Source organism: Cryptomeria japonica, chromosome 9 (assembly GCF_030272615.1).
Source record: "Cryptomeria japonica chromosome 9, Sugi_1.0, whole genome shotgun sequence".
Taxonomy (NCBI): Eukaryota; Viridiplantae; Streptophyta; class Pinopsida; order Cupressales; family Cupressaceae; genus Cryptomeria; species Cryptomeria japonica.
The window spans coordinates 586559391-586582044 of record NC_081413.1 but is presented as its reverse complement, the minus strand read 5'-3'; the positions used below and the strand labels follow the sequence as shown (position 1 = coordinate 586582044).

Below are 22654 nucleotides of genomic sequence, written 5' to 3'. Positions count from 1 at the left end.
TCTGATGGTAGACACCTTTGATTTGGTGTGGTTTCCTCTTGCACAAAATGGACTCTCTTATCACCTCCTTGAGATGAGCTTGGCTTTTCTGGGCATCTATATGCTGGATGGCCTAGTTTCTGACAGTTGTAACACTTCATTGTGGAGAAGTATGAACCTCTTCCAGGTCCATTAGATCTACCCCTTCCTGGGTTGCCTGATCCCCTACCCCTATAGTTGGGTCTGCTCTGAGAATCCCCGTTTTTCTCAATAAGCTTAGACTCTCCCTGGGACCTATGATCTGTGTATCTTCCCCCAAAACTGCCTCTATGATTGCCTCTGTTTCCTCTGCCTCTGCCTCTACCATTATATTCTTGTTTCTTCTTGTTTCTCTCTTCTACCTTCAATGCTAATTGATAACACTTCTGTAATGTGTTGGGACACCATAGGCTTAACTCTTCCTGAATATTCCATCTTAACCCATTGAGATATCTAGCTACTCTGACATTTTCATCTTCTTGTACCTTAGATCTAAGGCTTAGTTTTTGGAATTCTTCAGTGTAACTACTGACATCTAGGTCTTTCTGTCTCAAGTTCTGTCTCTTCCTATGCAACTGGATTTCATAATCTTCAGTCATGTAGGTGTCTTTGATCTTAGTCACCATTGTCTTCCAGGTGGTTATGGGTTTCTTTCCCTCTTTCACCCTTTCCTCTTGGATGAATTTCCACCAGGTCAAGGCTGCCCCTCTCATTCTGGATTTGGCTACCTTCACTTTCTATGCTTCAGTGATGCCATCACATTCAAAGTGATTCTCTAGACCCTCTATCCACTCCATCAGTGCTTCTGGTTCCATCTTGCCACTAAAAAGGGACACTCCATCTAGGGCCTTTCCAGTCAAAGCTTTCAAAGCTTGTAAAAAGGTTTCTTGTTCTTTATCCAAGATTGGATCTGGTTCTGGGATTTCTTCCTCTAAGGTTTCCTTCTTATCTTCAGCATTTTCTACTCTCTCACTGACTTCTTCGGTCTTGACTTCTACTTGGTTCAACTTTCTTTCAAGTTGTTGTAATCTTTCCCTAAGGAGTCTATTTTCTTCACCCTGATCCTCCATCCTTTTTGCTAACTCTGCATTGGTCACCATGTTGTCGGTGTTGTCTCCCACTGACTCACTACCAGACATATGCTAATCTCTCAACCCAAATATGAATTGGCTCTGATACCACTATGATGAGGAGGTAAGGTAGGACTTAGTCTTTTCAAGTTTTAGTGGGCTTTGTTTCAATTATCTTTCCATTCAATCTCTAGGAGCAAATGGCATTCTCCTAAACCTTTCTCCTGTCTCCTCCTCTTTGTTCAACATAGCTTGCACCCTATTATACTGCACATCACTCCTCCTTACCTTCCAAGCTAGAGCATTCAAGTCTGAAATGAGGTCCTCTTGTGTGTCACTAAAAACAAACAAGTTTGGTTGTCCAACTGGCTGGATCTCCTCTCTTCCAGGAATGGGCAACTGTTGAAGAACCATGATTTATGAATCTTTGCTTGCCTCTATCAATGTTTCAGGCATGTTGATGTGTTTGATGGTCTACTAAACAGGTTGGCAAAGTCTGATTGACTGTCCTTCACTTGCAGGAGTGAAACTACCCAATTTTGGATACAAGAGTGTTGAGTTACTCAAAGCATTACTAGGTTCTAAAAGTCAATTTTGATCAAATGTTGAAATGTATTGCTGATGAGCTCATAGAAGGTTGTCTCTAGTCATCACTTGTCAACTTTGATGGTTTGAAACAAACTACAACTCTTCCCTCCTTCCCGATTTCACCAATTTGCCAAATCAACCTTAAAAAGGCTACTAGAATTAGCCCTAGTTGCTAGTGAAATTTGCTCACCCTGTTAAATCTGCTCAATTTCATGACAAACCCTTTTAGGAATGGTCTAATTATGATGCAACCTCAAAGATTTTTGCTAATCCAAGTGTTGTACAGCCTGTTTGAAGATTTTCCACCATTTAAGTCACTTTTCAAGGGTTTTGAATGGTTTTAGTGAGGGTTTACAATACAAAGGTCTTCTTCAGGTTACTAGTCCCAACCAAATGTTTCAAGCTATGCTTTGACATACCACAGATGCTATCAAAGTTCCAAATTTGCCTTATTACAACTTTCTTTTGGTCAAACACTTGTCATACTGCTGCCCTCACACTGAAATAACAGTCCAAATGACTGTAACAACAGCATTTCCTAGTTTTGCATTTATTTTTTTCAACAATATAAAGTCCAAATATGCATGGAGAACATCAAATGAAGAAGCATTATTGATTATGCACGAGTTAGAACCATTTTCAAAGCAAATAAGAACTCTGTTTCTTTTTATGACTGTCACCAATGAACCCGCCTTCACTGTTTTTGACAGTCTTTTGACTGTTTGCATATATTTTGCCTTTAGACCTGCAATGAATATGTATTTGGCCTGCACATGGATGTCAATGACAAACTGATACAAAGTATTCAACCTTCTTGAAAGGTCTTACAAGCTTGATCATACAAGATCTTCATAAAATTATGACTGCATTACAAGTTGAAATATTGTGAGTTTCTCCTTGTGGATCCTTATTTAGGTCCATTACAACAATAACCATAGAACATTAGTTACTTGAGAATCAAATACTTTCAAAACACTTCTCCAGATTACAAAATAAATTTCCAATCATTCCATTTGTTCCAAATGAGTGTTGGCAATGGAATTTCTACAAACAGTTAGCAGGAAAACAGTGACTCACTGTTTTGAATCAGATTTTCATATGGATCTTCACATCCACCCAGGTCATGAAAGGACAAGAATGGTAAGTTCACTTTGTCATTTTCAACTTAAACACTTTTCAATATATCAATGTACAATGCTATGAGAGCAAGGTACAATACAAAACTTTTAAAGAGAACCCAAGCCAAGTTGTTGCCTTCACACACTTGCCATGGGCTTACCAACTCTTATGCATTGCTAGAAAAAGAAAATAGAAGTATGGTACAGTATGTACAGGTGATCCAACAAGTTCCCTCAAAGCCATGGATGAATAAACTTCAAGGAAACTGATTGGACCATAGAGGAACCTCCATTGAGAACTCAAACCAATGCCTTAACACAACCACTCCAAGCAAAAAGTATTCAAATACCAATAAAACTCAAATACAACTACTTAAGCATTAAATGATGTTCATACACAAAGAGAAACAGTATCAGTACAGCCTGTTTATGGCATGGTACGGACTGTACTTCACAAAGTGCAGAAAACTAGTTGAAAACTCACAAAAACAAGAGCAAAAGAGTGTTTTTTTTTTCACTTTTTCCAATAAGACCAACCCATACAATGATGGGAACATGGTTTTTATACATGTGCCATCTCATTAAAGCCCTTGTACGGACAGGTACAGGCTGGAACTACCAAAACCACCAAAAATCACATTTTGACAACTTTTGACAACTTTTTGACAACTTTTTTTTTTTGACAACTTTTGTTGCTCAAAAGTTGCATTTTGACTCCCGATGACTTGGCACTCAATCTAATGACTCAAAATCATTTGGAAACACTAAATAAACATGCTCCAATGCCTTTCAAGGCTTTAAAACAACAAAAATGCAAAAATGCTCATTTTGACCCAAATTTGACAATTTTTGGCCTAGTGAGCAAAAATAAAAAATCTTGGAAACTCTTCAACAAAATGAGTTCCAAACCTTATTAAACCACTAGACAAACCTATTAAACCTACTAGAAGCATAAAATAAACACACATGCTTAATATGCAACAAAATTTTATACCTGATGGGTTTTGAGCACTCAGGTGCTCAGGTGCTCCTGCACCAAGTTGGAGGAGGAATTTTCTGATAGAGATGAGAGTGACAATATTAGGATTTGAGGAGTTGAAGACTTTGTATGATGATAATGCAGATTTTGCAGAACCTTGGAAAACATGTACAAAACCGGTTATGGTAGATAGAAGCAAATTGTTGGATTACTTCATTTAGGATGGGATATTATTCAGAGGAGTTTAGTTGTGTATACTTAAGAGTTCTATGAGGGAGAATCTGAGAAAGGAAAAGAAATAGTGGAGGATTAGCCGAACACTTTAGTGTTGACAAAATGGTAGCATTGGTGATTGAACATTACTTTTGACCTCAGATTCATAAGGATGTTAGGAAATTTGTGTAGAGCTGTAAAGTTTGTCAGATTGCAAAAGGTAGTAATCAGAATGTGAGATTGTATATGCCTTTGACAGTACCAGAGAGATCTTGGAAAGACATAAGCATGGATTTCATACTTGGATTACCTAAGACACAGAGAGGAAATGACTCTATATTTGTAATGGTGGATAGATTATCGAAGATGACTCATTTAATATCTTGTAAGAATATATCAGATGCAGTGCAAGTAGCTCACTTATTTTTCAAGGAGGTAGTGAGATTACATGGATTACCTAAGAGCATAATTTAAGACAGAGACACTAAGTTTGTTGGTTATTTTTGGAGAACACTTTGGAAGAAGATGAAGACATATTTGAAATTCAATTCTACTTTTCACCCGCAGACCGATGGACAGACAGAGGTAGTAAACTAGAGTGTGAGAAATTTGTTGAGATGCCTAGTTGGAGAAAAAACCCAAAGTTGGGATTTGATTCTTGCACAAGCAGAGTTTGCCTACAGTAATTCAGGAAACATGAGTACCAAAAGAATACCTTTTGAGATTATTACCGGAGCACACCCTAGAGGTATATCCAAATTGAGAGATATTAGTAATGAAGACAAGAGGAGTGTAGAAGTAGAAGAGTTTGTAGATCACATGACGACCTTACATATTTAGGTTAAGCAACATTTGGAGGATATGATCAAAAAATATAAGGAGAAAGTAGATGAGAAGAGGAGACATAAGGAATTTGAAGTTGACAATGAAATGATGGCGTATTTGAGAAAATAAAGATTTCCAATTGGAACCTATAACAAGTGGCAGATGAGGAAGTTTGGACCTTGCAAGTGTTGGCATTACAATAGGAAAGGAGATTGTTGGCATTTCAATAAGGATATTGAGAAGGTTGTTAAAGATCATTGATATAACTGAAGAAGGATGATTACTATCTTAATAATATTATTTTGTCATTGATGTTAAGAAATTGATTTTCTGATTCAGTATGATGTTACCATATCTTGAGAAGAATGTTTTGATGAGTATTAAGTGGTCGGTAAGTGACACAGAAAGGATGTGATAATGAAGGGGAATAATAAGTTATTCAATGGGCAACTATTATCGAGCTAGACAAGGATGAGATCATGTTGTTATGATTGTTTTGATATCCTACATATGTTGTTGATTATAAGTTTAGTACTGTACTATGTCACCGAGCAAAGAACCTAGTCAGTAAACCCTAAGGTACCTAGTTGGTAAACCCTAAGGTTATCGATAACGGTTAAAGAAGGAAGGATGTCTACCGAGTGAAGTTCAGTATTTACCGAGTAACAACTGAGTTATAATAGATTGCATTGGATGGATAAACGCATTATTTAATAAAGGATGCTGATGAGCTGGAGATGAATAAGTGATTGGTATTTCGTGCATGAAGTTTGTTGAGGATCAACGACATGGAAAATACAAGAGGAAGATCTACAACACAGATTGAACTGCAATAACCTAGCACAAGTTCCAAGGTAAGGTAAAACATTTTTCAGATCGAAGGATACATTGAACCTGGTCAAGTTTGAAGATCTGATGGCTAAGATTGATCATGGGAAATGTGATCAAGAAGATTAAGCGGTTAGATATTGTTTATAAATAAAGAATTGTCAATGAACAATGTATGCGGGCAAACGCATGCACAATGATGCTATAGTAATGTTTACCAAGGACAAAAGCTTGAAGATCTGATTCAAGAACAGATTGAGAAGCCCAACAAGCCCAACAAGGGACAAGATAAGTCGTATGACAAGATTGTTTTGAGCAAATAGAATCTGCTTTAGCATTTCAGATGTGAAGTTGCAGATATATCTTATTACTGTTGTTTATTTTGTAAGTGATAGGAAATCTCTTAACCGAGTGGACTTAACAGTCTTATTTGTAAACCCTCTAGCAAGGTAACATTCTAAATGAGTGTTTGAAATCTTTTGACAAGGTCACTTCTAACAAAGTGCAAGACTCTAACAAGTCTAAGGGAAATCCTTTAACCGGGTCACATCTAGCAATGTGTTTGTAATCTTTAACAGGATAAGCTTTTAACCGATCATACTCTAGAAGGGTATATTTCTTAGTGGATCTGAAATCCCACAGTGGTTTTTTCCTATTTGGGTTTCCACGTTAAATCTGGTGTTAAATGTGTTATGATGTTTTAAGTGTATCTGTTTATGAGTTTGAATGATTTACAGTCATAGTTGCATATCTTTAAAAGCTACCAAGGTTGAATCTGTTGAATATATTGAAGATTAAGTTTTTATGATTCACCCCCCCTCTCATCTTAACTAACAGCAAGATCTTGAGGAAGTTCAGTTTTGGAAATGCATATGAAGTGGAGCTACCAGATAGTTTGAGTATTTCACCTATATTCAACATTGCAGATCTATATCAGTATCATGAATCAGAATTCAGTGACGACAGTATTGCAGACTTAGAGAAACAGTTGCCTCGGAAGGAACAAGACAAATTGAAGACATTTTGGACAGTAGGATTGGGCGTAGCACCCAAAGCAGACAATATAAGGAGTATCTTGTGAAGTGGAAGGATAGACCATTTGAAGATTCATCTTCGATTTCTCAGGCAGAGGTGGACCACCTTGGTTTTCCTTTAACCCCAACAAAGTGAGGGACTCACTTTTTCAACCACACCAAATGTCTGACGCATGAGCATCCTCGGTTCTTGGAAATCTTGCATCAACCAAACAAATTTCCTTTTCAGTTTGTTTTCTGTTTTGTAGTTTCAGCATTCCTTTCTGCATTTTCTTGCATTTGCTCATAGGATCTTACGGAGTTGGATTTTGCTTGAGGACATGATCATCTTCCTTATTCCTAAACCGCAGAGCATTTGGATCATTTTCCGACAAGTGATCGATTACGGATTTTGAGATAGTTTTCTGGCACCAGAACCACTTGGACTTATTTGCTATTGGCGAATCTTGCGAATCCTTTCCATAGCTTGCGAAGCCCAATTCGTTGATTCCAATGTTCCTTGGTGTGTGACCGACCTTCCCTGATCTGCATTTCTTCCTTTGGATTTTCTGGAGGAATCTCTTTGGTGGAGGTCGACCTATGGGTTTTACACATTTGATCTTGTTCTTTGACATTTGATCCCTCTTGGGCCGACTGGATCCCTCTAGACCATATAAATCAATGTAATTGACCATCATAATTCAATAAGATAGGAGAAAAATATTAAATTTTGTTGGCGAATTTTTCTCAGTTGCGTAAGAATTGTACGAAAATTAAGGATAATTTTTCATTCTTTTTCGGAAAAAATATTAATTTTATTGGCGAGTCTTTTTCTTTTGCATGATTTTTTTGAAAAATTAAGGCGAATATTTCTTTATTTTTTGGGAAAAATAATAATTACATTGACGATTTTGTTCATATTGCATGAAAAATGTGAAAAAATTAAGGCAAATCATTCATTATTTTTGAGGGAAAATAATAATTACATTGGCAAATGTTTTTCAATCACATAAAATTGTAGAATAATTAAGGCTAATCTTCTATTACTAATTGGAGAAAAAAACTAATATAGCAAACACATCACATCTTAGCTGTAAGTGTCCTGCATATCCGTATGAAATATTGATCGAGGATTCTCTACTATCCTTTTGCATAGAAAACTCAAAACACCGTGTGTCAGTGGAAGAAAAATACAAAGGATAACACATGTTTAATATTGAATGAGAAGCTACCAGTATTAATCTGCGTTGATGTTTGTGAGTCATGTACATATGTTAGGATTATTGGAATGAAAGCTTTACTGTGGAATGGGAGAAAAGTACATCTCACTCAGATTAATATAGTATATGGAATAATCCAAAGTATAGACCTGACCATCAATTGCCGCCACTTCACAAATCGAGAAATAGGGTCATTATTTGCATGCTGCATTTGAGAATGTAGAAGATAGAAGTTATATCATTCGCACACTGCATTTTAGAATGTAGAACACAAATATTTTCTAGAGATAAGTTTTTGGGAAGTGTTGTTGTTTTGCTTGCATAGGTTTTAAAATAAAGTGCATAGAAGGTGTAGCAGAATTCTGGCATAAGGAGATATCGCTGAAGGTTTGCAGATGCCATGAAGTAAAGAAAATTAATGACTTACCTTGTAGCCAGAGGGTTATTAAAATAGCCAAATTTAACCAGAGGGTTATTAAAAGGCTTGAGTGCAACTGTGGGCTTCGGCTATAGTTGCAAATAATTTTGATCTCTCTGACAATCGCCATGTCCCCCTTATAATGGGTAGAATGCAGAGAGAAAGCTGGGCGAAGACACAGAGATGTAGTTTTAGAGTGAATCATCCCTGCTTGATCAAAACTCTCAAAGTTCTCCCCTACCAAGAAATGCAATGAGAATCTTGTATCTTGGTATTATCTGCATCAATAACCACAAATGTGCGATAGTGACATGGCTCATAAAGCAGTTCACATTCATGGAAGCTTTCTGTGTCTCTAAACCAAAGCTTTCATGAATATTGGCTTGGAGGTTTTACGACATTGCAATACATGTTACACATTCTTGTAAAAGGCTGGTAGCTTGTTGCATTCCTTATGATTATAAAAGGAATATCAAGGTCGTAAAGAAGGATTATGTAATTTTCTCATCTCTAGGGAGAGTAGAACTAGAAACGGGGCTTTGTCTTGTCTAGTGTGTAGGATGGTTTCATGGTGAAAGAATGTACACTTTCTTTCAGTACTTTTTCAATTAGTTCATGAATAGACTACTATATTTATTATTGTTTCTAACATTGTCTTCATTTGTACTTTCAGATATTACATGAATGGTGAATCATAATATTAAGGATATTTTGATTTGTCTTGGAAATTTGATTGTCAATGTTTGATTGTGTATAGTGAATGTGGATTTCCTTCAAGGAAGGAATTACATTCTATTTGAAAATTATTGTAAGTCTGGAGTAATGTAATGGATCTATAAGAATAATTTGTGCCACTACACATGAAGTTGTGTTAATGTTAGACATTAATGCTCAAGTGACTCACTATTATGAAATTATCTGCTGCTTGTGTTTGCATTCTTGATCTCATATTCGACTCCAAGATTTGTTTCAGAAATACATCAAAATCAAATTGCAATTTCCTTTGTTTCGGAAATACATCAAAATCAAAGTCCAATTAAATGTAGAATAATTAAGGCGCATCTTTCACATTTTTTTTGGAAAATAACCCATATAGAAAGTGTACTGCATATCCATTGGAATTAGAAACGTACTTTTTAGCACATATGAAATCTTCATCTCAGATTCTAAGCGACCTTTTCGCATAGAAAACAGTCCTCCATTTTGATGAAGAGTTGCATGGGTACAGATGTTAGCTTGTTCTTGAAGAAAATATTGAATTGGTGGTTAAATGATTATAGTAGACTGATGAGTTGATCCTTTTATTAGGTGGCATGAAGAGTTGCATGCCAACATGGAGAGTTTTGATTATTTGGAAAGGCAAAAAGGTGAAAAGGAATATTTAGAACTTCTAAATTTAGAGCTTCGAGGTTTTTCATAAATTGGTAGTAGTTGAGTTGACCAAGGAGCATTATAAATATTTCCCTCTACACTTGTTCAAGAATAGTATCAGAAATATAATGCCCATATGTAGATGTTTCCTATGTGTTCATAAGATATAGTTTTAATGACACCGGGTCGAGAATATTTCAGGAAGGTTGTGTTTATAGCAGTGCAACAGATTGCTTTGTAGCTAAAGGGACTTTCAAATCGGAGGAGATAGATAAGGGGATTTTCAAAGGTCATCTGATGGCCTTTCCTTGGTTGCCTACATTTGCCCCCTCATCTCTTGAAGCCTAAGAGCGAGAGGGAGTGGGGAGGAGAAAAATGAGGATAGGGAAGAATTGGCTCTAGCAAAGAGTCTGTTTAATTAAAATTGATAACTAAATTCATACCCTTGTTCTGATTACAATACCCATCTCTGGAGCTCATCCAGTAGTTTTTGTAGAGCTCATCCACTAGTTTTTATAGTTAGAATCTTGCATATGTAAAACTACTCCTCTAGTTTTTATAGTTAAAATATTGCATCCATAAAGTTATCAACAATGCAATGGTGGCACGACTCAAGCAGTTGAATTTCAACATTATTTTATTATTCACTGTGGTCCATGATAGTTTCATGATAGTTTTAGTCATATGGTTTGATAAGTTATCCTGTTCTATTTTAGGTTTCATATTGGGAATATATCATTTCCATGCGTATAAAACAAACATATGTCAAATGAGAACATGACAGTTGTATATAGCCTAAAGCTTGCTGCATTTCTTAGTCTTATAAAAGGAATTTCAAGGCTATAATTAAAAGAATTTTTTGGAGTGAATCTTGGTCTCTTTGGGAAAGGGTATAGTAGTAGTGTCTAAATCAGAATGTGGATTCTTCCACAGTGAAGAATGTATATACTCCTTCAACAATATTAATTAGTTTATGATCTGTCATGACAATTACTATAGATATAGTTTGTAGAATGTACTTCTTGATCTCACATGAATAATAATATCAATGGTTTTGTTATTTGTCTTTGCAAATCTCTTGTGAAAGTGAAATTTTGTTTGTGGCTTTATGTACTTGTATTAAAAAATTAGAATATATATATATATATATATATATATATATATATATATATATATATATATATATATATATATATATATATCACACAAGGCAACTTATGGTAAGTGTGCATTTAATGAGACATTTATGCTTAAGCTGATCTAATGCTTTTAAATTGGGCATTGGGGTATTACCATATTTTCACATTACATGTTCGAGTTGGAAACACTGAGGTGGGAGTGATGGACATGCCAATTATGCTTAGAGCAAGGAAACCACAAACAAAATTTGTAGGTGAAGTCATAGATAAATGATTAGGGGGTGGTCTTGGTGAATGGCCACCCGTACATAATGCATGCGGTCAAGAGAGTGCTAGGGTTAGAGTTTCTGATGGCGTATCACAGGCATAGGGTCAGTTCAGACATTCCAACCTTTTTTCTTGCCATGTTGTTATATGTCAAGGTTTCTAAGGAGTGGGCGAAAAAACTCACCCAAATGGTGTTCGAGCATGCATATTTGTGCAACATTGATGCGGTCATCGACAATGTGGATGAGAACCTCCTCATTCCCCTCCCAGAAAAATATTACATTGGAAGGGTTTTTTAATTTTTGATTGTGGAAACACAAGATGCACAGTTGTTGCAGGCATGAAGGAGTGATATACTATGCAGTATCAATTTTTTCATGTATGTAGCCAAAATCAAGGAACCCAAGGAGGACGATTGGCATTGGGACTACTTGATCACTGAAGGGTTGGTAGATGAATATGAAATTGATGAGGAGGATGTGACTGAGATTGTAGGGGCGCTGGAGCTGGGGAGTGGAGAGGAATGGATTGAGGATGACAAACGCAGTGTGGAGGAAATTGCAGCAGGCGAAGCTCATGCTAACTGCGGACAAGATTGCCCGCTTATCTTAAAAGCCAAGAAAGTCAGGGAGGAAAGTGAAGTTGCAGAGGCGGCAAGGCGAACTAAGAATGTCTGCTAGCCTTAAAGTACGGTGTAGATGCTTCGTTCTGTTTTGATACTTGAATTTTGTATTGTGGGTTATGGGTTGTTATGGGTGATCATTGGAAATCCACCAGGAATGTATTTTCGGCTACAAGCCAAATACTATTGTATCTTTTTTTAAAATCTTAATATAATTTGTGTTGGCCCTACCTAGCTATTCACTTATAAAAAAAATATTCAAATGATTTATTTTGGTGAATCTTTCATTATTTTGGGGGAACCAGAATATATTATAATGGGTGTTGGCCTTGCGCAATTATTTACTATTAGGGTTTATTGGATTGTCACTTTTCTGGACCAACCAATAGGTAATATGATATTTTATTGATTTAAAGCTTCAAAAAATATTACAAAAAGATTGGAGTCATCAAATAACCTCCATTCGATCCATCTATCTATACCCGCCACCACCGAAGCCAACTCTGAAACAAACCCTAATACCCACCTTCCATACTCTTCTTGCGAGTTCTTTGCATCTCGCCTTCAACTCATCCTCTTGCCAGTGAACAAAGGGTAGTGGGTCTGCAGGCTCCACTGACCCTTCAGAAATGATGAGACCCACTCCTAGAACAATCCACTCCCAAATTGAATCCATCCCTCCTAGGTATTTTGCAACAATTAAAGTTTGCAAGGCCCTCTTCATCTTGTCTGCATCCTCTTCAAATTCTAATCCCCATGCTCTACCATCAATGTGTTGTTTGAGCTTTGTTCTATAATCAATCCGCATGATTCACCATTAATTCCACCTCTATAAGTGCAAATGAAGCACTTTTTGATTTTAAATTTATTCATTACTTGGATTTAAATACTAAATTAATTTATTCACTTGTAATATTAAACTACATTAAATTTTATCTTTAATTTTCTTTCGGCTATCCATACAATGAGTTGCAAGTGCTAGTTAATTATAAGTCTGTAATTAATTAATCAACGAACTTAATGACCGTTGGATGATCGCAGATCAACGACATAAGCTTTATTTCGACCCAAAGTTATTAAGGGCAAAGGTTTCTTAAAAAAGTCCCTGGAATAGATATAGGTCTGATCATTGTCTAATTAACTATTATAAATTGTATACTTAATTAATGAGGATGATAGATTGGGCCAACCCTTTTAGACATGTCCTTTGACCTTCAACATGCATAATCTTATTGATCCACTTAAGAAGAGCTCGACGTCAGCAGGGCCCATGTGCCATGTGTGCAGTGGGGCTGCAGAGTTAAGGTGAAAGAGTATCTTGACCTAAATGCGTAGCCACGCGAAGATCTAGACCGTTGATATCAAAGGAAGTGCACGACGGGGTAAAATATGAAAGTCATTAATTTTAATTTTTATTATATTTATATTGTAAGTGTGATTCTCACCATGGTTTTTCCCACATTGGGTTTTCCAGGTAAAAATTATGGTTTTCACATGTTTGGTGTTTTTTTTTGTTTCATCTTGCATTGATGTTTAATTTGTTAATGATAACTCATAAGTATTTGTGATTAAAGAAGTTTAGGATTCGGTTTAGACTAATTCACCCCCCTCTCAATCTTGTGGTATTTTCAACATAAAGGTTAGGTCATAATCCATAGCATCATATTCACAAGAATATGGATTAAAATCATTACATATAGGCATCATAAATACATCCATAATCGTCTATAACATCATAGTATAAAAATGTGTATATATATGTAACTATTACATAATAGGTACATACATCTATGTATGCTAAATACTGACCTATTTGTAAACCGTAAAGATCCAACCACTAACCCTAGATCTACAAACTAATTCAACAATTAACCAATAGAGAACTAAAAATAAATGCAAATAAAATGAAATAAACAAAAAATAAATTTATTCATCACTTAGATTTAAATATTAAATTAGTCAATCAACTTAATGACCGTTGGATAATTGCAGATCAATGACATAAGCTCTATTTCGGCCCGAAGTTCTGAAGGACAAAGGTTTCTTTAAAAAGTTGCCGAAATAGAGATAGGTCCGAGCATTGTTTAATAATTAATTAACTATTATAAATTGTATACTTAATTAACTCTGTCTATACTTAATTAATTTTAATCGATGACATAAGCTCTATTCCGGGCCGAAGTTGTGAAGGACACATGTTTATTCAAAAAGTTCCCAGAATAGATTTAGAGACATGGGTGAGCACTATCAGGAATGAAAGGTTTTAATAAATGAATAAATGAATGTTTTTAATAAAAGAAAGAAATAAAAAGAAACGGATTTTAACTATGGTTCTTCCCTTTTAGCAAGCTATTGAAATTAAGGGAGATAGGTGTTGTGGAGGGTGGAGATTCATCTCTGCTTCCAAGGCAGGGGATTGGTTAGCATCAACCATCCATAGTTGTTTTCCCCAGAGGTTATGCTCTGGTTCAGACTTGAGATATCATGTGGAAATGGGAGGATTGTCTAGAGAATAGGATTGGTGGAAGTCGGGCAAAGATGATCGAGCATGCGTAGGAGTTGGACAGGGGATTTAGTCAGATAAGGAATATTAGTACCACCCTGGCCTTTGCTGGTTTTGACAGTTGTATCACGAAATTGATTATGGGCAATTTGGAAGGGATGAATCTAGATTCGGTGGTGCAAGAAAGTCGTTTCAAATTCAAATTTTCGGGTAAGTTCCTAAGAGAAATACATAATAAACTTAACAATGCAAACACATAGAGATGAATTCAGAATAATATTATAACACTTCAAAAATATGATCACTTACCTTTAGGTCACTAGTAGTCGCCAATGCAATCAACTGCAATGGTTGTTCATGGTCTTAAACTTCGCTAGTGATCCGAATCGACAGCTCAGTACCGACCAAATTGTGTAGAGATAAATTGGATCTTTGACTGTATTTATACCAATCCTTATTTGGCGATTTCGGTGGGAATTTTATATGGTATACAAATATTTGGCGAATCACACTTAATTATAACACATCTTATGCAATTTTCGAGGCGATTATGGGTCGTCCAATTAATTGGTAATTATAATAGAGTTGGCGAAATTGTAGTGGATTGAGACACGCTTCTGCAAAATTCCAGGCAAATTGGGTCCTCTTGGTCAATAAATCTTTATATGGCTATTGGCGAATTATGACCATCTATTAAGACAACCTCAAAAAGTGTAGGCAAAAATATTGAATTTAGCATGTGGAAAACATAGATTCTATTAGCAAAATCTTGATAGAGATACAATTAATTACATAAAACAATGGGTGATTGGGCAATGTATTTGATGGATATTTATAAAGTCCGGGCAACATGGCCACCCCCGATCGATACAATATATTCGCCATTTTCCAGGTCGTCGATGTGAAATATTCGCCATTGGCAAATATTTGCCACTAAAGTAAACCGTGATGGAGCATGTATGTAACAGGCCAGTGAGCCGAATCTTGTAACCCAGATGTTACCGATTATCTGTAATAAGTTTTCATGATCTAATTCATTCAGTTTTGCATTGCCTCCATCATATCCTCTTGTTTCCGTTGTGTTTACTCTTGCTGCCTGGTCCAGATTGATCTCTTTGAGGTCCCTCCTAACTGGTGACTGCACCATTTGGAATGCAAGAAAGCTTTAATTTTTACACCATTTTAGTAGTTACCAAGTTATCAATGGATCCTTCATCTATAATTACCTTGAACGCTTTATCTTTAAGCTTGCATTGTGTCTAAAATACACTATTTCTCGTCCAATCAATTGTGGGGGCTGCTTTATCTCCAACTATAATGGTCCTTCTCAACATTAAATTCTCACATGTCTTTGCTTTAATTCTTCTATCAAGAATTCTTCTCCTTATTCTTTTAGGCTCATCATTGCTCTCTTTGGGTTTTAAGGACAATCTATAATTATATGGGCCTCGTTACACATTAAGCACCTCAAAGGTTTCCAACCCCCCCAAAATTATTGTCCTCATCCTCTACCTCTAAGGCAACGCCTCCCTTGGAAGTTTAGCTTCAAATTATCTTTTGGCTCTTCTTCATTAGTCGATTTAAAGAAATTCCCTCTTCCTCTATTTGAATTGCTACCATCTATTTTGTACATCACTTTGCTAAAACTATTCAAATTTTCCTTAGGTTTTAAGGCTAGTTAATAGGCTTCATCCCTAGCATTCACTTTGATCAAAGCTAATTCATTTTGGAGTTGGAATCTAATCCCAATAATTCACCTGGCTACAACATGCTCTTCATCTTCTTGCAAATAGTTTTGCTCTATAGCTTCCTTAATTCATTAGTGCGGGTATATATGAGGGAATCATTTTGTTTTAGATTTTGGGATTCTCTAATAAGCTTTTACTGCTAATCTAAAGGCATGAATCTAGCCTTCAAATGTTTGAACATCTTTGGCCATAGTTTGATTTTCTCCTTCCCTTGACTTCTCCTAATGTTTTGGAGTCTCTCCCACCATAGAGTAGCATGAAACTTCATTTTTGGTTCCGCAACCTTGTGCCTCAGTAGATCATTTTTTTCCATTCTTTCCATGTTAAAATACTTAAAAATTCTTGAATGCAATCCACGAACACGTGGAGATTTAATTCTCTTTTAAAATTAAGAACCTTAACCTTAACTGTAGTTTCCTATTTTGTGATAGCCTCGATACGTCTTTCCATGGGATTTATGGTTGCTGCTCATCATCTTTGAACTTTTTATTCTTCCTCAAAATCCCCATGAGGCAACCTAACCTCTAGGGCCCACAATCTTCTAAATACTTCATAAACTTCATTACCCCTCCATCTAGCATTCCTCCTGCTCTTACTTTCATAGGCCACATGTGCTCCCCTTTGAAACATGTTAAGTTTTTACTCTATTACCAAAAATGAATACATACCATTTTCTGAACTTGCAGATTAGAATCCAAAAAGATAAAACTGAAACAAATACAGAGAATTAAAGGCATGATAACAACCATTATATTAATAGATGAAGTACACAACAAGATACTATATTATATTCATAATCAATAAATACCAAAATAAACACATTAATAGAATCTTCGTAATAATATAGTCCAATTCTGTCCCTGTTCTATGTGTTCCCTGCATTATTTCCCATTCTAACCTTTTTTATTTTTCCCTTAGACTGGTTCCCTAATACTACAAACCGCCTCTTAAACTAACTCAACTAAAAACCAAAAATGGTTTTTTTAATAGTGGTCAACTAAAGACATGTTAAAACATAATTAGACATCCAAAAATAGTAAATCAATAGTCCTAAATAAGACTGAACTACCCCTTAATTAACAGCAGAAGTTAAACTGGTTCCAAAAAACAGTACGTTTGCATGGAACGTGCATAACACGAAAGTTAGACTCACATTACACATCGTTGATTGTTTTTAATATAGCTACAAATTTCCAAGCGGTCAATAACACGATGTATGACTGCGTTATTTTGAAACCAGAATAGCTGCGTCCTTAACTAACTGTGGAAGGGGGCTGTAAATGCTTCACATCAATATCAGAGATAATGGAGTCAAGAACCTACCAAACCCCTGACACTAATCTTTATCGACACCTTTATAAGTTCAAGAACTCATAAAAATCCCGAAACACACTTTTGCTAGAGCTTTTTTAGTTCATTAAGCCTTCAAATTCCTGAAATGCATCTTTGTCAGAATTGTCCTGCTTCTTTGAACTCTTAAACCCGGAGACTTCACTTTGTTGAACTTTTCAAGTAGTTCAACAGTTCAAGAACTTTCCGAATCTCCGACACACAAAGCGAAATGAAAAAACATTGCAACTTCACAGCCTTGCCAGTATTCCCCTTCGACGCTTGCAGAGAAATGGGAGTTTTGAAGCAGCATATATAGGGCATGAACTATTTGACAAATTACCTCGAAGTAACGCATTTCCATGGAATGTCATAATATGTGTAAAATGGATCTGTTGAAAAAGTTCTTGAACCAATTATTCTCGCGCCCTGTTGAATGGTGTTTTTAAACAATATATCGCCATTCATCAAGCCATAACAGAAGGGAGAGTGTTGCCAAACATCATAGTTGGAAATGCCCTGGTAGACATGTACGCAAAATGCCGACTCACAAGACTAGACACATGAACTGTTTGATAAAAAGTCTCAATGAGATGTCATCTGACAGTATGCAATGATAGCGAAATCTGCATAGAAAAGAGATTTGTTGAATAGCGTTAATAAACTTATAAGCAAATGCAATTGGAAACTGTAAAGCCAAATTTCACTACCTTCGCCAGCATCCTTCTTGCCAGTACCAAAAGGGGAGTTTTTGGAATATGGTCATCCATCAAAGCATAATAGAAGGGAAACTATATTTGTCACTGATGGGTTTCTTTTAACCAGTTAAGCTATCATAGCCTTTTCTATTCTGGCTCATTATTTGGAATCAAGCAGGTAATCTATATGCAAGATCTGTCAATCTCAACTGGTAAGTAGTGGTTTACTAACAAGGTGGGTTTTACTTTTAGGGATGACATACCATATATACCTAAAAGGGCGATGAATGTTTGCCCCTCTAATTACAGTGTGTACATTCCTTGTCATGATTTAACGTACACTAGAAATTCATTGAAAAATCTAGATTTGTTTTAAAACGGCATCTTGAAAGGTATTTCCCTCCACCCAAGGATCAACCATTTTGTTTGATACCTCCTAAAGAGTACACAATGTGAATCCTTTCAGTTGATTCAGTTGGAATCCTTTCAGAAAAGAATCTCCATTTCCAGAACTGAATCAACTGAATCCTTCTTATTACTGAAAGTCTGATACCATACACCTTGTTATGGTGCAAGACTCTACTTTCTTCCTTTGCCATCACCAATAATCCCCACAAGAGCATTGTCCATGTTTGAAATGATGGAAACGGTTTGCATCTCTCACAACAATTTCTCTTGCAACAATCTTGGAGATAAGCTTGGTTGCAGTGTGGCAGTCCCTACACACACGAAGGTTCTTGGCAACTCTAATAGTCGTTCCAGGGGATGTGTTTAGCAACCCAAATGCAATTGCCAACTTCTCACTGTGGTGGCAGACAAGTAATTTCTTCTCCTCTTCCTCAACATCATTCACTACAGGTGCTGTATCCGGATTATACCCTTCTGCCTTCATTTCCCAAGACAATTTCTCCAACTCTGCATAGATTTCCTCTGTTTGCGGGTGTGATCTGTCTCCCACACAAAAGGCATGCATCATTTTATGCACTTCAATCCAACTACATCCTGGTACCTTACTAATTCCTCTATCTCTCATCAATTTCCTTACCTTTTGTGCGTCACCCTGCCTACCCACTTCTGCATAGATATTCGACAGAAGAACATAAGGCGCAGTATTTTTAGGATCCAAATCAAAAAGGAGTCTTGCCACAAATTCTCCTAGAGCTATGTTGTTATACGATCTACAAGCGCCAAGCAAACATATCCATATGGCTGCATCAGGTGTTATTGGCATTTTGGTGATAAAATTTAGGGTTTTCTCAAGATAGCCAGCGCGGGCAAGAAGGTCAACCATGCACACATAATGATCGACTGTGGGTTCGATGCCATAGAAGTTCCTCATGTTGTGGAAATATTGACACCCATTGTCCACTGCACCTGCATGACTGCATGCATATAAAACACAAATGAAGCTTACGATGTCAGGATTGGTTCCAAAGTGCTCCATTAGTTCAAAAAGTTTCAGGGCATCCCTGCTATAGCCGTGCATTGCATATCCTGCAATCAGAGCATTCCATGTGGCAACATCAGGATAATCCATTTTGTCAAACAATCCTCGTGCCTTGTGTATGCTGCCACATTTTGCATACATGTCTATAAGGGCAGTTGCAACTACACCGTAAGACAAAAGCCCGCCTTCGACTATTTTTTGATGGATCTCCATCCCATGTTCCAAAGCTCCCATTTTGGCACAAGCCGGTAGGATGCTGACAAAGGTTGGGAAGTTTGGTTTTACCCCTACAAATAGCATTTGCTTAAAAATCTCCAAGGCTTTTTCAACAAGTCCATTTTGTGCATATCCTGCAATGATTGCAGTCCATGAGACTACATTTCGTTGAGGCATTTTGTTGAACAATATGTGTGATTTCTGTACGCTTCCACATTTAGCATACATATCTATCAGGGCAGTCAAGAGTACAACATCAGATAAAAATCCACGCTTGATTACCTTTTGATGGGTTTCCATACCCTGTTCCAAAGCTTCAAGTTTGGCGCATGCAGGAAGGATGCTAGAAAAGGTTGAGCAGTCTGGCTTCACACCTGTGATTTCCACTTGCTTAAACAATCCCAAGGCTTTATCAAGCATCCCATTTTGTACATAACCTACAATCATAGCATTCCATGAGATCACATTCCGTTGACGCGTTGTGTCAAAAACTACTTGTGCCTGCTGTATGCTTCCACATTTCCCATACATGTCTATCAAGGCATTAATAACCATGTTCGACAAAAATCCGTTTTTAATTACATTTTGATGGATTTTCATACCCTGTTCCAAATCTCCTTTTCTGGCACAAGCTGGAAGTATGCTAGCAAATGTTGCGAAGTTTGGTTTTACGCCTGCTAGTTGCATTTTCTTGAAAATATCCAAAGCTCTGTCAACAAACCCACTTTGTGAACATCCGGCCATGATTGCGGTCCATGAAACTACATTCGGTTGACCTATTGTGTCAAACAGTTTGTTTGCTTTCTGTATGCTTCCACATTTCGCATACATGTCTATAAGTGCGGTCACAACTACATCATCTGACAAAAACAGGCTTTCAATTATTTTTCCATGAATCTCCATACCCTGTTTCAAAGCTCCCACTTTGGCCACCGCTGGTAGGACGCTCGAAAAGCTTCCCAAGCTTGGCTTTACACCTACTGAAAGCATTTGCCTGAAAATTTCCAAGGCTTTTTCAACAAACCCAATTCGGGTATATCCAGCAACGACGGAAGTCCATGATACTACATCTCGTTCAGGCATTTTGTCAAACAGTTCGCTTGCCTGGTGTATGCATCCATATTTTATGTACATGTGTATGAGAGTATTCATCACAATAAGAGGAGATTGAAACCCACGTCTAATTATTGTTCCATGAATCTGCAAACCATGTTTCAGAGATGCGGCGTTGGCACATAGGTGGAGAATTATGGCGAACGTGAACTCATCAGGCTGAGCACCTGTTGCTTGCATTTCATGAAAGAGTGTCAATGCCTGTTGAGGAGGGCCATGCCTTGTGTAAGCGCCAATTATTGCATTCCACGAAAACATGTTTGGTTCAGTCATGTTGTCGAAAGTTTGACGAGCATCCACCAATCTTCCACATTTGTCATACATATTGATAAGTGTATTCTGCAAAAATGTATTTTTGGCAACTGGATGTCCCCTTTCACTTATCTGAGAATAGAATTGCTTACCCTCTGAAAGTGCATTCTTGTGGATGCAAACCTTCAATAATTGGGCATTTGAAGAAGAGTGGAAAGAAGGTTTGTGTGACGTGAGAAAAATGAGTATGGCATTCTTCCACCGACCCTGCCCAGAAAGTGCCGTGAGACTGAGGCAAGGAATGCCACTGTAAGCTTGATGCATTTTCGTTCTAACACATCGAGACTCTGTTTACTCTTGATGAAAAGGATTGAACTTTTAAATCTAGTGCTCCCTAGAATGGAGACTCTGTTTATTTTTTGGCTAAATGGAGAGGTGTATCAGTCTTAGAATGTATTGATAAATCATGAGGTTTAATAAGTTTTATAAATAAATTTATTTAAGTATATTTGATTGGAAGAAAACAAATTAATTTCTTTTAAGCTAATACAAAATGTGTGTCAAGGTCTTGGAGTGTCTCAACATATTATGAGATTTTTAAGTTTTAGAAGTGATTTTACAATGTATAATTTTTACATTTATTTGATTAGAAGGTATAGGTATTTTGAAGACAAATAAGAGTATATCATAAATAAGATATTGATTTTTTATTAAATTATAATTTTAGGTTGAATAAGTATGCTAGCCACTAAATTGATTTCATACATCAAATTGGTATCTCACTTACGATTACTTTAAAATTTATATTTATGTGAATTTGTGAAGCAATTTTTTTAACATAAAATAAAGATATAATACTATGCATTCACATTTAAACATTGTACAAGCTTTATTTATAATATATAACATGGTATTTTTATGAGCTAATTTTAAGTTGTTTTTTAATAATATTTTCTATTTGGTCATTTTCATAATTATTTTCTTCAATTGTAAAAGTGCATACCTAACACTCATGCACACACCACTTTGATTGAGATGTTACATATACATAGCTACAATTATTTGATATACTAACCAACTCCTACGATAACTCATTTTACTCAATTGCTACTCTACATTTTCTTGATCCTTATGCATCCACCACTCATAACATTTCCCTTTCCAAGAGTATGTTATGAGTGCAACTATGCCCCTTGGACTAGGTTTTTGATGCAAAGCATCTATCAGAAACCATAAAACCTTCAAGGGCATTATTGACCCAAAACTAATACAAGACCTTAAACTTGAATCAAGAGGCACATAAAAAGATCAACCACTCTTCTCAACTCCAAAACTCACAATCTGATCATTAAGTGACAATACAAATGATATTCATCCATTCTACAAGGCAAACACAACATAATCTTTACACAAAGATTGTCTATCAAGTACTTCCACCATACGCCACCAATCAACCCCAAATCACTTTCAAAGGTTAGATTCCATCCCTACAGACCTTCATTCAATATTTCAAATCATAACATTCACCACAACATGAGAGAAGAGATTCTTTATTGCCATGGAATACCCTAGTTCAAGGTTTCATCCTTTAAAAACTGTTTTCACAAAAATAATTACAAATTATTTAGTTCTTAACCAAATTAAGTTAAACAAAAAGCA

The 22654-nt window shown here is 36.4% G+C and overlaps 1 protein-coding gene across 1 annotated transcript; it reads right to left on the bottom strand.

Moving 5' to 3' along the window:
• Nucleotides 1-17002: 17002 nt before the first annotated feature.
• On the bottom strand, nt 17003-21422 carry LOC131052114 (pentatricopeptide repeat-containing protein At4g21065-like). The gene is made up of 2 exons (XM_057986708.2): nt 17980-21422; nt 17003-17895 (listed from the first exon to the last, which is right to left on the bottom strand). The coding sequence occupies exon 1, from the start codon at nt 21317-21319 to the stop codon at nt 18566-18568; it is 2754 nt and encodes a 917-aa protein (XP_057842691.2). The 5' UTR covers nt 21320-21422; the 3' UTR covers nt 17003-17895; nt 17980-18565.
• Between the last annotated feature and the right edge of the window lie 1232 nt (nt 21423-22654).